We start from the raw sequence: 17,331 nt of genomic DNA on the forward strand, positions 1-17,331 counted from the left end.
TCTCTCTTACAATCCTCTGCTACTTTCTTGCTAGAGTCTTCTCCCAACATGCCAGGAGAAATGCCCAGAAGTCTAGGCCACCATCCAGTCCCTACTATCCTCTCTCAAGATGCAAGAGCTTCAGTGTTAAAGGGATTGGTGCTTAAAATCTAGAGCTGCTCAAACCCTGGGAACCTAGGACTCAGGTCTAATGTAACTATTAGTATTATTTTAGTTACATTTTAAATTAATAGATTTTTGTGGGTTTGTCTGGCCTGTGGATGCTTATAACAGTGCTTCTTTTGGAAAATGTATTCTTCAATTCCACAAATCAACTTCTAAATAAACTTCACACCCATTTAAAATTGAGTACAATTCCTTAATACAAAATAGAGAATTACCATATGACGCAGTAATTCCAATTCTAGGTATATAACCTCCAAAGCTGAAAACAGGGATTCAAAGAGATGCTTTTAGACCATGTTCATAGTAGCCAGAAGGTGTAAACAACCCAAGTGTCCATCAATGGATGAATGACTCCACAAAATGTGGCATATACATACAATGAAATATTACTTAACCACAACAAGGAATAAAGTAGTGGTACATTACAATATGGTTGAACCTTGAGAATATTATAATAAGTGAAAGAAGCCAGATACAAAAGGATAACTATTGTTTGATTTCACTTATATGAAATATCTAGAATAAAACAATTTCAGAGAGACAGAAAGTAGATTAGCGAGTCCTAGGGGACCATGAGAGGAGAAAATGAAGAATTAATGAGTACAGAGTTTCTGTTTAGGGTGATGAAAAACTATGGAAATAGTGGTGGTGATTGTACAATACTGTGAATGTAGTAAATGCTACTGAATTCTACATTTTAAAATGGTTAATTTTATATATGAATTTCAAATCAATACAATTAAAAATTGTATATAGTCAGTACCTACAAGTATATAAAAATTGAAATAGCTGATAAAGTATGCTTTTGCTATAAAAAAAGATGTAGTGGGAAAAGAGAACTGTCTCAAGAGATAGAAAACCTAAAAACTTGGGTACAAGCCCTAACTCAGTCATTAGTAATTAGGCCATCTTATATGAGCCATTTTCCCAATCTGAGGCTCAGTTTTATCATGTAAAGAATATGATACTATCTGCTCTGCTTAATTTTAAGGCTGAGATTCAGATTCAGATTCAGATTTTGTGTACTTCAGAAAGTACACAAAAACCCTAAGATACCAGAGAAAAGATACTAGGTTCTATAATAAATGAAAAGTTGGAAGTATGGGAACACCAAAAAGGAAAAGGATGAATAAATATATGCTTTTCCTTTCTAACACCTTATCTTTTACTTCAGTTGTTACCCAGGCTTTAGGCAAATCTTGGGAGACCATTATTTGAGCTGGAGGAGGTTCAATACAATCCAGGGGGATTCTCGGCATTTATCAAGTTGGGGAACCAAGTCTAGCAGATCCAGTCTAGACTAGATTCTGTCCTGTGTAGTATGGAATATAAAGCCCTGAAGAGATTCTAGAATCAATCTGTAGTCCGTGACTGTCTTTCAGATGATAAATGATCTCTAGTTGGGGCCACTATAAAGCTTCACTGGTAATATGTAGTATGGGGAGGAGAACTTGAGTCTATTTTGGTTAGAACCCTCAATAAATCAGGCCCCAAGTGTGAAAGAAGGAAAGGAAACAGAATTTCTAGCTTTTTCTCTTGTGACACAGGCTCTTTTATAGTAATATCTAATTTATCCAACACAGAGAGGAAAGGTGCTCTACTTGAAAGAATTAAAAAAAAAAAGTCTCCTTAAAATATATAAAGGAAATAATTAAAAAATGTATTACAGAAATTTCACTACCTAGTATTTACATTTTTAATATAGTTAACATAATATTTTCAAAATCCTTCAGAGACCAAAGGAAAAATGCAAGTGTGAAGCCATGTGTTGGTTTATGGCATATCCACACAAAAGTCTATGTATATGAATGAGCATACATGTAACTTGTTAGGGCAATGATAAACATGTTCTAGGTAATCTGGCATAGCAGGTATAATAGGGTATGGTATAATAGGGTTCTGGTGACTTGCATGCTAGCTGAAGGTCAGCCACTTACTGATCTGTGTGGCACTGAGCTTTTCCTGTGCCTCTGTCTCCTCTGTATAACGAGAAGTTTAGGTAATAGTTTTCAAAAAATAAAAAAAAACCTTTTTTTGTTTCGTTTTAAATTTTAACCAGTAGAACCTTTTCTTAAAATGAACTCATCCAAGAAGCCTGCTATTTCATATAAATAAACTCAGAGCTACTCTGTTTGAAGTAAGGTAAGAAACCCAGACGTCTATCTGCTTGCTCCCTTATTGTCCTACCAGCCCCAAGGTGTCTGTGAAGAAGCCCTAAAGTCTCCACAGAACACAGCTTGAAACCGGCCAGATAAAGCCAAAGGTCTCTTCACATTCTAGTATGTTCTGATTTCACTAATGTAGGCAATTTTCAAATGTCCCATATAAATGCTTATTTCTGGAGGAGTTCTTTAATTATAAATACATCTTTGGCAAATAGAGAAGAAAAAGTTCAAGAAAGCTTTCCAATCCTAATCTACTACTAATTTACTAATCTACTTTACTAATCTACTTTAACACTGCCATAAAATTAAAGCAATTAATTAAAGGAATAGATTTTCCACTTACATTTTGACATTTTTTTACTTAATATAGTGTACTTTTAATTTGGCATGAATGATTTGAATTTATTTCCCATTTTTACCCCTTTTGTAGGAGCAGGATTTTAAAGAAACATATATGTATAGACATATATTTTAAAGAAATATATTTCTTTAAAATATACACACATACAGTTTTGTTTTTTTTTTCCAATAGCTTACTGTACACTTAGATCTATTCAATCACTATTGGCAGTCAGCATTAAATGCCAATCTACCCTCTGGTTAGGAGCTAACTTGCTGCTCTAAACCGTTTTTACAAACCTTCCTATATACCTTAATCCTTTCAAATGCAACTGTGACACAAAGTATTACAGACTTTTAAAAACCAGTTCTCTTGAAAAAAAATTGTGGAGCATCAGTAACCAGATAGTATTCTCAAATTTCAGTGATCTAGTCCGTGGAGATGTCCCCTATGCATAGTGCTCTGTTTCATGCAGTACATGGCTTTAGCTGGCCAAATCTTTTTTTTTTCCCAATGAATCAGTAGAACAGTGAAGATCTTACTTTTTTTTTAAGCAGTGGCATATCAATGAGGCACAGATGTGTATTCCAACCCTGCATGGATGAGCACACTGTTCAACAGTGCTGGCTCACACGGTATCAGGGCGAGTTATCACTTCCCATGAAGGCACTCTTATCACCAGGGCCCAGAGAGGTGGCTGCAAATCGCAGCCTTTTTATTTTCAAGGCAGTTCTGCTGAACATTCAGGCTTCAAAGATTCACACTTCCAAAACTCTATAAGAGTTTGTGAACGCTCAATTTGCCAAAACTGTTTACAGTGTAATTGGGCACCGTACCTGTGTCCATGAGATAGCGAAGGCGCTTCTCCACCAGCGCGGCACGGGTGTCAATTTGCTTTTGCTCATTCTCTAGTGCTGCCAATTCTCCTACAACATACTGACTGGTGTCTTTGAACCCTTTCTGTTAACGAGAACAAACAGGAAAGAAAAAAAAATCACTTGTAAGTTGCATTTTTCCTTTCTACAAACACTTAGTAAAGCACTTACCTAGAGAACCAAATACGCCCTTAGTATCACTCTTAGTAACTAAAAGCAACGCCCTGTGATTCAAAAAATTTTCATATGTATTACATATATTGCAAAACTTTTGTAAATAGAGAAAATCTTGGCTGTTTAGTATTATATTTATAATTTAACACCCAGATTTGCCAGATTTAAAAAGTTAACACTAAGTAAGAAAAAAATTCTCCTTAGAGTTGAGTCAGAGTGATTAAGCATGGACAAGGATAGAAGATAATTTTCCCTTGGTGACTGTCAAAACAAACACCAATGACATCTTTAATTCAAAAGTGTAATATATAAAAATGGAATTTAACTAAGGAATTGCTTCTTAAAGAATCTATCCTGAAAAAAATCAGATTTGTTCTTACAAAAATATAAAATTAAAAAGATACATTTCTTCTTTTCATAGTAACTATACTATTTAAAGTATTTTTAAAAAATGATAAAAGAGAAGTTTCTAATATCTCCAGTTTCCCCTCCAGCTGGCTTCTGTACTTTAACATGTCATTCTGTTGATGTATTACTAATTATTGTAGCTGCGAATTCTAACTTGACAGGTGGTTTCAAACCTTGCTACACTGGATCTAATGCCACCAGTACACTGATTTGGTTAATCTTCCATTTAACCAAATTTGGATTTCAACCTGAAATTTTACTTTTTACAACCAAGCATGTTAAAAAAAATTATCCTTAGAAGTTTTATTTGAAGTAGCAGTTCTATTATAAAGTACCAATATAGGCTTACTTTTTATTTTCCTATTACAAATTGAAATCGTTAGGGGGCAGGGTTATTCATGATATAGTACCAAACTGATTAATTATAGCTTCCTTTGGAATGCTTGTTTGTCTTGTGGCATTTCTAGGGGTTAGTTTCCTAAGTAGCTGAGAAATACTAAAGAACTGCTTAAGTGATTACTCTCACCACTACCACTACTAATATCAGCACTTACAATATTTATTCAGAGAAATAAATGTGAACAATGTTCTTGTGTCAAATCCCTTCCCTACCTAGAAGCATATTAATCTCTAAGAAGCCATGAGGAATTATCTTTCGTTACTCCTTAAACAACAAACAAAATCAAGAATTACGTTATTTACGAGGATATTTTGGAATTCTCATAATGAACAAACCTGTCTAACCATATGTATAACTTATTTATCTTTGGAACCAGTAAACTGTATTCACACATGAACTCAATTTAAACCAGCTTATTGTTAAACTGACTATGGTAGTTGACAAACTTAAGCTGAAATATTTTAAAAAATCATGAAACTGATAATGTCTCAGGATAGACTGATCAAATAAGTTACTGTATTTTTAAAAGATTCATACAAAGCGGATATTCTTCCATCTCACTATGAAATAAAACAGAAAAACTATAACAACAGAATAAATGCTAATGGTAGGTTTAAAATCTGGAATCTGGTGAATGCTTTTTGTATCTACTTGTCAGACAGCAGAGCATTTTCAAAAAGGACTATTCTCATTTCCATCCAGAGGGACAAAACAAACATAGTAAAAGTAACAAAGATATAAGAAAACAGAAGTGATAAGCAACACGTAAACTTCATTGCTTGTACTGATTGGTTCAGTTAAAAATAGTAACAAAGTTTATAATCAGATTCTTTAGTGTGAGTATATAGTATACTCAAATATTCTGTATGTTATAAATTATACCAAATATTTCATCAGGATATACCACTTAGCTCTTCTATGTATTAAGACGTGCCAGGTTTTAGTAAAACAACTTTAAAACAAGAACTTAAAAATGAGAAGTTTTTACAGCTCTAAAATGTAGTTTGTAACTCTGACTACATTTGCAAGGATTTTAAAATCCATAATAGACAATTTTAAGAGTAAAAACAAAGAAAATATTTACACAAACTGGAGATAATAATAATAAAAAAAAGTAGCACCATTAAAGAGAGCAATGCTTCCAGACAAAAATTCAAGTTAAAACTTGTTCTTCCTGCTTCTGTCCCGCAGCTGTCCATCAAAAGCAGCTTTCTCCCTGCGGTCTATCAAATATTTCCCTCACAAATCAATTTTACACATGATCAGCCCATACCCCTACTGAGCTGAACCTCCCCGTTAATTAAGTGAAGAAATTACCATATATATTATATTAATGCAAACATCATTCAGCTAGTAATTCACGGCTGATCTGGATAATGGAAAGGTTGAACACCCATTAACCCAAGCCAACAAAATGGGTTGGCTGAGAAATTCTAGCAGGTCTCATGTGACTTTTCCCTCTAACTGCAGCTCTGCGGTATCTGCTATTGTAATAATTAAAATCCTCCCAGTAGATCAATACTGGAATCTCTTTATGGGAAGTGCCCTGATGGAAATGTCTCAAGGAAGCTGGGGCTGTGGAACTCTGAAAAATTCATTTTTTTTATCTGACAATTATCACCACACTGCAGACTAATTCAACAGTGCACCCCTCTCACTCTGCTTTGAATGCACTGGAGATTGACATCTTAAAAAACCTAACATCTCATTTTAACAAATAAAGGCACTATTTCCACATACAGTTTGGAATTATCAGCAATCATGAAACCACACAAAAAATTAATATACATTAAGCACTTCATCTTCTGATGGCTTCCTCTGAGTTTCAGTTATTGCTGCCTTCTCCTCATTTCCTTTCTTTGTATCTTCCTGTATTGATCTCTGCCTTTTCATCTCTTTAAAAAAAAGGGAAAGACATGTAAAATTATTATAAAGCTTGATATTTGTGTATTGAAATGTGGATTTACATTATCAGCTTCCATATATATATATATATATATATATATATATAAATATTGCTAAATCATAAGATGGGAAAACATTTAAAAAAGTGTTCCTACCTGGTCTATTCTCAACATATTGACTGAAAGACTGAAGTTGAGTTTTTCTTACTGTAGAATCCTTGCTAAACACAACAGGATTTCTAAATCGTTCTGTTGCTTTTTGTAATCGCTCAGTCCGGAGATCTTCTGTGCCATTCTAAAAGTGAAACAAATGTGGTAAGAGAGTCCTGATCTTATAAATGTGAAATTACACATTAGTAAAACAAGTTTTACTGATTTAAGATAATGCCAACTTAGAAACGTTTTGAAAGAAAAAAGGACTATAAAGAGATGTTCTAAATAGCTCAATGGCAAGGTCTGTTGCCTGTAACTGAAACCTTTGGGAGACATGGTTTAAATGGAGGATCATTCTTGATAACTGTGATTCATTAGATACTGCGGACCCCCATGTCTTCTTCTGATATGTATCATTTAAAAGCCACATTGCCTCTGTCTACCACCGCCCCACCACCCCAGCCCCACTATTCTGCCCCATCTGTTTGTACAGTCCCACAGACTTGTATGAGAAGAAGAACTAGTTTCTAATTTTATGCCCATTGAGATAAACCACCAATGCTGGATGAAGGCTAAAAGGTAGGATTATAACACTACCCCACTGAACTGCATTTCATCAGCTATAACTTTCCAAAGCCAGATTTGTAAGTAAGCCCTTTACAGCTAAGGAACCTACAATTATCTTTTCCAGAGCTTCCTATGTTAATACTGGTAACAAATTCAAATGGTTCTATCAACAAGAAATATCCCAGAAGACTGAACCACTGCAGTGTGTGGAAGCCGCAGATACCGTGGTGCTGTGTACCAAACAAATATTTCATTTTATACCTAATCTTTATTATTTTTATTAAGTGTTTTGAAAGTAAATAGGGAAAGGCTAAGATGCATGACTAATAGCTAAGCCTGCTGAATGCTGAAACTGGTTATCAAAAGCTACCAAGACTTTGCCCTTCCTCTGCATTGAGACAATCAGTAATGAGGGAGTCCTCCAATGGCCTATTCTCTAGCCTCAAGGAGGCCTGGGATATAGAATCCTCAAGGGAAGGTAACAGTTTATCCTTTTCCACAAACACAGAATGCCTCATTTATAAACGTGTAAACTGCATTTTATTAAAAAAATAAAACCCTAAATCAATGCTGAAAGCTTCAAGAGAACAGATGGACTCTATATGTTCTTTATAAGCACCATTTAAAAAATCTGAACTAAAAAGATCCATACAAAGACAAGCTGTTTAAAGCACACATTTTGTTGGAATAAGTTTGAAAATAACTACATTTAAGAGCTTTTTGGAAAGCAAAAACAACTGCATCTATTTAGATAATTAAACCTTGAGAACGAAAATACCTCTGTCTTATTTTTTAAGTTATATATTTATTATTAGTATCACGCTATTAATATGCTAGCTATGTAGCTAGGATAGAAACAATTATGGCTTTAATTTATTTGTTTGTTTGTTTAAGAAAAGTGTGTATTCTACTGTTATCATAATAACTGCCCAATAGTCTAAAACTCAAGTCTTTACCAAAATAAACAAACACGGCTAAATTTTTTGAGGCCTGGCAACATGCTAAAATATCAGTGCGATTAGCCAGCAAATCCCATCTTAAGAAACCTTTTTATGACTAGGGACTTCTGCCACTTTACAAATGTATTCCTCTAAACCCACTAATTCAGTTAGCCTTTTCAATCCATTGTATTATTCTTAGTCCAGCTTCATTCTGCATTAAATCCAGTGCAGAAAGCTAAATTGAACGCAAAAAATCAGACCTGATCCAGGCTTCCTTTTGTTCAAAGACAGTGACCAAAAGTCCTCTGGTGCTGCCACACACTTTCATCACCAATTTATAGAAACCGACAGTATAAGGGAAAAGCAATGAAAGTCATTGTTTTGGGACTTCAAAGCATCTCTGTGTCAGGGGAAGGAAATCCTTTCAGTCAGCAGGGCAGTCCCCATAGTCCGCAGGTGGGTGAAAAAGTTATACAAGACTAGAAATGCCCTAAAGCTAGAGAAATATTAATGATACAGTGCAAGGAGGGATGGCTTGAGTGGGGATAATATAAATACTACAAATCATCATCATTATCATCATCATCTTATAATGTTGCATTTTGGCTAAAATCTTACACAAGGTAAGATTTATATTGGCACAAAGCACATGCAAGTATCTTAAAAATTTATATTCAATCACATACCATCTTCAGGAATTAATTTATCTTAACAGGTCAAAGGCTGAAGATGATAGAATATGCTAGAATTCTCTTAGCAATATTCTCGTTAGCAAAATACAAATGCATACAGAAGTCAAGAATAGTTTTTACTTTTACTGACATATCAACTTAAAGTAGTAGTTTATCTGAAAAACAGTACCTGAATACTGATTACCATACTGGTATTTAATTTATTGGCTATTTAATAAAAATTTGTATATCTTAATCTTAGTGTGAAGAATTTGAAAAGAAACTGACTTTAGGATTATGAAGTGCCAGTGGAAATTACAATACACAGATACTAAGTCAAATATTTTAAACAAGTAAGATTTACCTTAATGTCTTGCTCTGAACTTTCAGTTATAGCTTTGTGAGCAGCGCTGGAAGGTGAATTTGCCACCTGCGGCTGAGTGTCTAGGAGTTTCTTCAGCTTCAAGTCCATCAACTTAGTGTTTTGTTCTGTTAAATATGCAAATACTATGAATAACTGTATGAGATGCATTTAGATGTGTAGGCTATCAATTTAAAGGACTTCATAAAAATATTACTATATTAAAAAAGAGAACTCAAAAAAAAAAAGAGAACTCTCTATATATATGTATGTATGTATACATAAACTATACTGCATACCATATAACTATAGTATAACTAAGTAGTCTTTAGGGATATTGACTATATTCCCTTTTTAAAAATTGAGACATAATTGATATGTAACCTTGTGTAAGTTGAAGATGTACAATGTGTTGATTTGATACATTTATATATTGCAATATGATTACCACCATAGCATTAGTTAACACTTCTACCATGTCACAAAATTATCATTTCTTTTTTGTGGTGGGAATAAATAAAATCTAGTCTCTTAGCATATATTCTGGGGTGTGTGTGTATGTGTGTGTGTGTGTGTGTGTGTGTGTGTGTGTGTGTATGATATACATGCATATATATGTACTTTTCCCCAAAATCAGTTCGCTTAAAGAATATAGTCAACATGCCTAAAGACTATTTAGTTATTCTATAGTTAATAGCAGCTATGCTTACCTGAAAACTTAAGCCCATATTTGATGTACATATTTATATTAGCAACTGTATAGGTTGTACATAATAAAACAAGGTATTACAAAGTAGGTATTTAAAAGAGGTAACACATTTGATTAAAAATTATATTACTTTATTGTTTCAATTCTTCTAGTATATTAAATTTAGACATATAATGCCATATTAAGTTCTTAAGATGATCTTAGACAGTCATGTACACACTGTTAGAATCCAGTGTTCCAATGTTTATGGGTATACATATATACCCAGCATTGAAACAGGGTATATGTTTACAAATACCTTCTAATTAGAGGACAGAAGTACAATAAAGATTATCACATTTTGGAATGTGTGAAATATGGATAGAAATTTAAAATAAATACAAAATAGCTATAACTTTAAAAATAAACAATTTCAAATTATTTTTAGCAAGTAAATTAATCTTTATTTAATAAAATAGCTCAGAAGCGAATGGAAACAAATAATTCTATTTAAACAAATTCACTCAAAGCAACTCTTTAATAAAATGATTATAAAAGACATGCCAACCATTTGATGAATGATATTTTTCATAAAGATTAATAAGTTTTCTAATTATAAGACTCTTAATAAATGCTATTATCATTACTTTCATGCAAATTGGTCAGTTTATATTGCCAGGCTTCTCTTTTAAACAATATCTGATGAACTATGGTCAAATCAAGATAAAGATTAAACAACTTATTATTAAAAAATTATGACTTTTATATACATATTAAAAAAAGAATTTTGGGGAAAATAAAGCCAGGATAAAAAACCATAATGTATGCTACATGCTTCCAGATTCCAGTTTGCATTCCTATTTCTTACTGCCATGAAATAAGCCATAGTCTGAATTGGAAAGTCTGTCCTATGCACTCGCCAACACTTATTGGCATGCTGGAGAGTTGTAAACAATATATTACTTAACTCCAAAAACAGGAGGACTGAGATGTGTTTTCTTTTTAGGTATACAAAAAGTAGGAAGAGTGTTTTTAAGAAGGACAAGAATCAAGCCTAATGTTAGGCCTAATATTAACCAACCTTTAAATACATTAAAATACCCCACAAAGTTGCTATAACTAAAACTAGAAAATTCTCTTTACCTTACCCAAGAAAGGGCTAATTTCTCCTGTCTTCTTAATCTACTGTTAAATCAGGAAATATGTACCACTTATTGTCACTGATTTTATACTTCCATGAATCAAATGTTAAGGCTTTAATTCTGTACTTCTGGATGTCCTCCGTGGTAAAGAGATGATACTGGTTTCTACTAAAGACTTTGATGGTGGTTGTGGTGAGAGGGTGGGTAAGCAACAACAAAAATTTTTTTCAAAAAGAAAAATCAAACTTACCCAAGTTCTAAAGTATTTTAAATAGAAATAAGTAAAACACAGTTTTAATTTGGGGTTAATTTTTTTTTTAATTTCCTTAAATATCAGCATTCTCCTGGACTTGTACAATTATAAATATACTGACCTGTATCTAGTAAAAGTATTATTTAATACTAGACCATGAAGGAGCTACTGACAAAAGACACAGATTTTTTTGGGTGCTCTCTATAGTTAGGAAGACCATGTTTGATTGTTTCTTGGAGAAGTAACAGCATGATTTCAAATAGGGAAGAAACAAAGCAAGTTAGCATTGTAGGGACATGCCAGGGCTGGGAAGAATACCTGCTCTCCCTCCCTGTAGCTTTTTACAGGAAAAGATAAATATTAGGGATTTCACTTTCTTACCTTTAAGTTTAAAAAGATTGCCAAAGACTTTTTATTGCTATAAGAATTCAATTCAATAAGTATTTATGGAACCTCTCACATATACAAAGCTACCTGCTGCTGACTTATAAAGGTAGTGCACATGGAACACTCATCTACTTAACCATCAGCAAGTATCTTTATATTTTATACAATAACTCAGAAGTTCAATTGCAAATGTGATTATCGGTATAATATTTATTGATATACAATATGAGATGAATTTAATAGTAATCTATATAAGCAGTTTTCAAAGAGTATTATTGTGATTAGTTATTAAGTATGTATAAAATAATTTATTAGTAGTAATATTTAAGGTAAGCACAAAATTTATAAAATAATATTACCACTACGACTATCAATTCCAAACCAAATCAGAAAATCTGATCCATGGTTTAGATTTACATTTGAAGCATTCCATAGGTACTACATCTATACCTTACAACATCACAACAAAATATTTAGGCTGAGAAGGGAACCAATCATAAAATGTCTACAAATTGTCCCATATAACATAAAATATAAAAGTGAATCTTAGTAATAAGAGAAAAACTAAAATTTGCTATTTCAATTTTATTGCTAATTTTAACATTAAGCCTAAAACAAAATAATAACATAAAATTGATGGAAAGTGGATTTAGCTAAATGATTTGTGAGGGCGTAAGATGTAATAAAACTACTAAAAGAACTTATTATCATTATTAATGAGATAATAAAAATATAAGTTTTAATAGTTAATAAACAGTTATAATAAAAATATAAGAGTTTGCCATGCAGCAGGACACAAAGTATTTATAATCTGAAATTACCGGGCGTATCAAGGTCATTTTCTAAGTTAGTAAGTTCATCTCCACCTCCTACAACAAAGCCTTCGGAAATCTCCTCATTAGTATCTATCTCAACTTTATCATCTGTAGGAAAATGTAGCAATAATGTTAGTATATTATTTCTATTTTATATCATTTGTTAGAAACACTAAGGAAAAACAGTATTGTAATGACAGTTCAAATTCAGGTCTGACACAGATGAGCAAGTTAAGAAATCAGTTTTAAGCTACTTTTTCACTATTAGATTAACATTTATATTTTACATTCATATGTCAAAGATGAATTGTCACACCAAAGCAGATGCAAAAATTTTGACAATTTGTCACATGCTGTCTCTGAATCACTGAGCTCCTGGAATCCCTATGTTTAAAAATGTAATCTACTGGTAATCTCTAATAACAGTATACAAAAATAAAGTTGGGGGACTTCCCTGGTGGCACAGTGGCTAAGAATCCTCCTGCCAATGCAGAGGACACGGGTTCAAGCTCTGGTCCGGGAAGATCCCACATGCCGTGGAGCAACTAAGCCTGTGCACCACAACTACTGAGCCTGCGCTCTAGAGCCCACAAGCCACAACTACTGAGCCTGCGTGCCACAACTACTGAAGCCCGCACGCCTAGAGTCCATGCTCAGCAACAAGAGAAGCCACCACAATGAGAAGCCCGCGCACTGCAACAAAGAGTAGCCCCCGCTCGCTGCAACTGGAGAAAGCACGCACACAGCAATGAAGACCCAACACAGCCAAAAACAAACAAACAAACAAATAAAAATATTAAAAAAAAAAGTTGGTTTGGTAACAGTCATCAAATAACGTTTCTAAATTTCACAATTTTATCATTTATTAGATATAAATGTATAAAGAAACAACTCATTCTTTATAAACTTGTAGCTATATTTAAATCATTTGCATGAAGACATGAATGCTTTTGTGCTATTAGTGAAATATTATCAAAAGCATTATGGATGAATTAAGAGACAAGATTGAGACAAGAACAGACAGTACCTTTATGCAAAAGAAAGTTCAGAAACAATTAAGACAGTACATCTTGGAAGACATAAAGCTGGTAGAAAGACTTGTTATTCAAAATTAAACACATGGGAATAAGGTAATCACACTTTTTTTTATACACTTAGGAAAACGTCTTAGGTCATAATTAATTAATGGTATCAGTTTAAAAAAGATTTCTATTACATATTTTTCCGTTTTAAACCCTAGTGATAAAATTGGTTAAGTAATTTTGAATATTATACATTTAAAAAGTCATAGCAATAATTTGACTTGTATATTAGAAGTTAAGCTTTAAATTCTGCTATTGACAGGCAATGTACCTTTTGAAGAAATATCTATCTAGCCCTGGGAGTTGAAGAATATCCCTACTATTCAACAGTTTATTTTTCATAGGGCAACTTTTATTAATAATGAGGTGTTCCAAAGGTTATTACAATTGAGAAATACTAAATTCTATAGCTTTGGCTTAAACCTTCAATATTTGTCCTTTTCCCTGTAGAGCTTTGTGTTTGATTTTAGGCTTCCCAAGTAAATATTTACTATGAGCATTAATATTAATAATAGTTTACATTTATTGAAGACTTCCTATGTACCATGTAAGCCGTTTAGAACAATACAACACAGAGAAAAAGAATGAGAAATGCCCCCAGGGGAAAAGCACAGCTAAATGCTTTCAAATCGCTAAGGTATTATACTTGGCTATATTATTTAAGTACAATCAGTTGAGAGAGCTTTTCTAATCAACTGTGCTTAGTACAACTACTTGACTAATTTCATAAAAGTCAGCACCTTCATCTTCATTATCCTCAAAAATTCTTCTCTAAATAATTTTGTAGTAAAGGGAAATGAATTAACAGATATTTCCTGAGTGCCAAGTAAGTGTTCAGAACACTTCCTCTTATCAGAGATAGTTTACTACCAATAGTTCTTAGAGTACAGTACTTTGTTGCTGCAACCAGCCTTTATTGGTTACTACTGACCAGAATTAATATAGAGTGAAAACAAAAAGTTAAACATTCATTCATTTATTTATTCAAGAAACTTCTACTATATGCCAGATCTGCAATTTACAAAACACTGCTAGATGCTGAAGAGATACCAAGTTGTATAAGACATTTATTCCACCTTAAAGTTATACATTCAAATGACTAAAATACCATGTAGGACAGTTAAGTGTTATGGGGTAAAAATAAGGTATAGAGCAAATTCAGGGAGGAAAGATTATTCTTTGCCAGTAGCACCAGGAATTATTTTTTGGAAGCAGTAACCTTTAAATTGGGTCTTCAGAAATGTACAGGATTTCAAAAAGTACAATTGAGGGAAGGGCACTACAGGCATGAGAGCAGGAAAGGGTAGGTTATGATCAAAGAATGGTATAGTTCTATTTTGCTCAAGCATACTTAAAGAGAAATAACGGGAGGTAAGACTTGACAGGTAAAACTGCAGAGAGCATTGAAGGGTAGGATAGGAAGTTTAGATTTTACTTGGTAGGAACAGAGAGACATTTGTGTTCAAACATGATCAGCAATGTGCTGTTTAACAGACAGCAGTCTATATAAGCAGTTTCTTACCACAGTGTTTCATGGTAATCAGTTGTGAAATATGTATAAAATAATTACTAGTAATATAAGCACTGAAGCTTATGGTTTTTTTTATATAAATTAGAGTAGCTCCAGTATTAGTCCTAAAATATCACTCTTGCTTACATTCTGATATGCCTGCATACGTGAAAGAAAAAGTGGTCCAGGGATTGCACATGGGAGTGCAATCCCTGGAGCCACGTGACAGCATCCTTCATGCGAGATTGCTGAGTAAGATGTTGGACTCTAGCACACAAAGGCTGGAGGCAGGAAATCCAAGTTGGAGACTGTTATAACCTCCAGGTAAGTAGTATGGAGAGCTTTAACCTATCATAAAAGAACTGGAAGTGGGTATGACTTGAAAACAAACTGGATATTGGGTGGTTGGGGGAGGGATACTGAGGAGAGGAAGAGTGAGGCAGATGACTCTCCAGACAGTGACTAGAAGGACAGCACTGCTATGAAAAGAAGCTAAGTCTGGAACTGTGGTTGGATCTTGGTACTTCAGGTCCTGGGGTTATGCAGCGGGATATTCATTACTCCTTTACACAGTGCCAGGCTCCTGTGTGATGTTAAACAGGTGCCATTCATTTTATTTCCCGGCTAAATGAAATCTCTATCTATACTACCACTCACCAGTAATGCTGAGTGGGTTAACTCAATGTTTATATATGTATTGTTAACCTTAGATAAAAGGATTACTATTTGGGAAGGGGAAAAGTAAAAATTGATCTCCCATACAGCTCAGGTTTTCTTAAGAATAGGTTTCCATCTTCTTTCCATTCACTGACTTCAGGTTTACAATGAACAGGAATTCTTTTCGATAGTTAAAATGTTACACATTTCTTAACACCTGTCGAAATACTCTAAATGCATTTTAGCAGAATTAAAGTGCATGTTTGTCTTTGTGTGTGTGTTTAAAATATTATACGTTATTTATACGATATATATAAGATTATATATATCTTTATGGCTAACCACTGAAAATCTAGTAGGTAAGCGTGGCAGAAAGTAAACTAGAGATCCAATACACAATGGAAGGTGGTTTGCAAATATGGCATGTATAATGTGTGTAGGAAAAGGTAAAAAGAGATTGTATATACACTGGAATGAGACAATGCATTCCAGCTGACACTGCATAGCACTATAAGCAAAATGGGGATCCCAATGGTATGATTAATAGCACAGCAATAAGGCCAGTCTTACAACACTTATCATTTATAAATAAATTGAATGAAAAATCAGGATATCTGGTGACAGTAAAAAAAGAATATCTGCACTTTTAAAAAAAGAAATTGAGGCTACCATTAAAAACATATTCACAGGGACTTCCCTGATGGTGCAATGGTTAAGAATCCGGCTGCCAATGCAGAGGACACGGGTTCAAGCCCTGGTCTGGGAAGATACCATATGCCGCGGAGCAACTAAGCCCGTGCGCCACAACTACTGAGCCTGCGAGCCACAACTACTGAAGCCTGCGTACCTAGAGCCTGTGCTTCGCAACAAGCAAAGCCATCACAGTGAGAAGCCCGTGCGCCGCAACAATGAGTAACCCCTGCTCCCCGCAACTAGAAAAAGCCTGCGTGCAGCAATGAAGACCCAACGCAGTCAAAAATAAATAAATAAAAAAAAACATTCACACAAAATGGTGGTTCAGAGAACACAGAGATTGTACCTAAGTGTACATGAAACTGTTTCTTCCCAGGAAAAAAAAAATATTCAGAATAAAATTTCTCATTTGTATCATGATTTGAAAATTCTCATTGAAGGTTCCCTATAAAATTCATAACTTTTAAAGTTATTCTATAGAAATCAAACAAATGATAGAAAACAATACAAATATATTATTAATAGAAGCTGAAAGTAAAAATTACTGAAGGCCTGTAAGATTTTATTTTGGGTCAACAAATTTAGATAAATCTATTTGCCATAACTGAAATAAGGATAATGCAGGCACACAAACATTCTCATGGATAAAATTTTTAAATTTTCATTTATTCATTTGAAATGCAAAAACAAAGTACACTATTCCATCTAAATCAAAGAGAGGCAATAATGTCAGTTTAAAAGTTCAATGACCCTCACCTAACCCAAACCAAAGTGATAAGCTACAGAATAAAAAAATACATATATGACATATATACACATATATATAAGTACACATAAAATATACAAAATCTATATCATATACATCCCATGTAATATATAATAAATATATGATATATTATCATCTTCAAATTAGATAAACACCTTCCTTGCAAGTGCCCATGGGCCATTAATAAAAATGTAACATTTATTTGGCCAAAATA

At 33.5% G+C, this 17,331-nt stretch overlaps 1 protein-coding gene across 5 annotated transcripts in view; it reads right to left on the minus strand.

Annotated features, from left to right (window-relative positions):
• Positions 1–17,331, minus strand: part of EHBP1 (EH domain binding protein 1) — a 342,186-nt gene that overhangs the window by 40,392 nt on the left and 284,463 nt on the right. For 3 of the 5 annotated variants that reach the window (XM_024753020.1, XM_024753019.1, XM_024753021.1), the window contains 5 exons: positions 12,416–12,517; positions 9,128–9,252; positions 6,588–6,726; positions 6,316–6,422; positions 3,507–3,630 (listed from right to left, as the gene is read on the minus strand). In XM_024753020.1, the coding sequence (XP_024608788.1) occupies positions 3,507–3,630; positions 6,316–6,422; positions 6,588–6,726; positions 9,128–9,252; positions 12,416–12,517 (597 nt within the window). The remainder of the gene's footprint in view (positions 1–3,506; positions 3,631–6,315; positions 6,423–6,587; positions 6,727–9,127; positions 9,253–12,415; positions 12,518–17,331) is intronic. The other 2 variants (XM_024753023.1, XM_024753022.1) reach the window with 1 other exon arrangement.

Source organism: Neophocaena asiaeorientalis, unplaced genomic scaffold (genome assembly GCF_003031525.2).
Source record: "Neophocaena asiaeorientalis asiaeorientalis breed wild unplaced genomic scaffold, Neophocaena_asiaeorientalis_V1.1 scaffold100, whole genome shotgun sequence".
Taxonomy (NCBI): domain Eukaryota; kingdom Metazoa; phylum Chordata; class Mammalia; order Artiodactyla; family Phocoenidae; genus Neophocaena; species Neophocaena asiaeorientalis.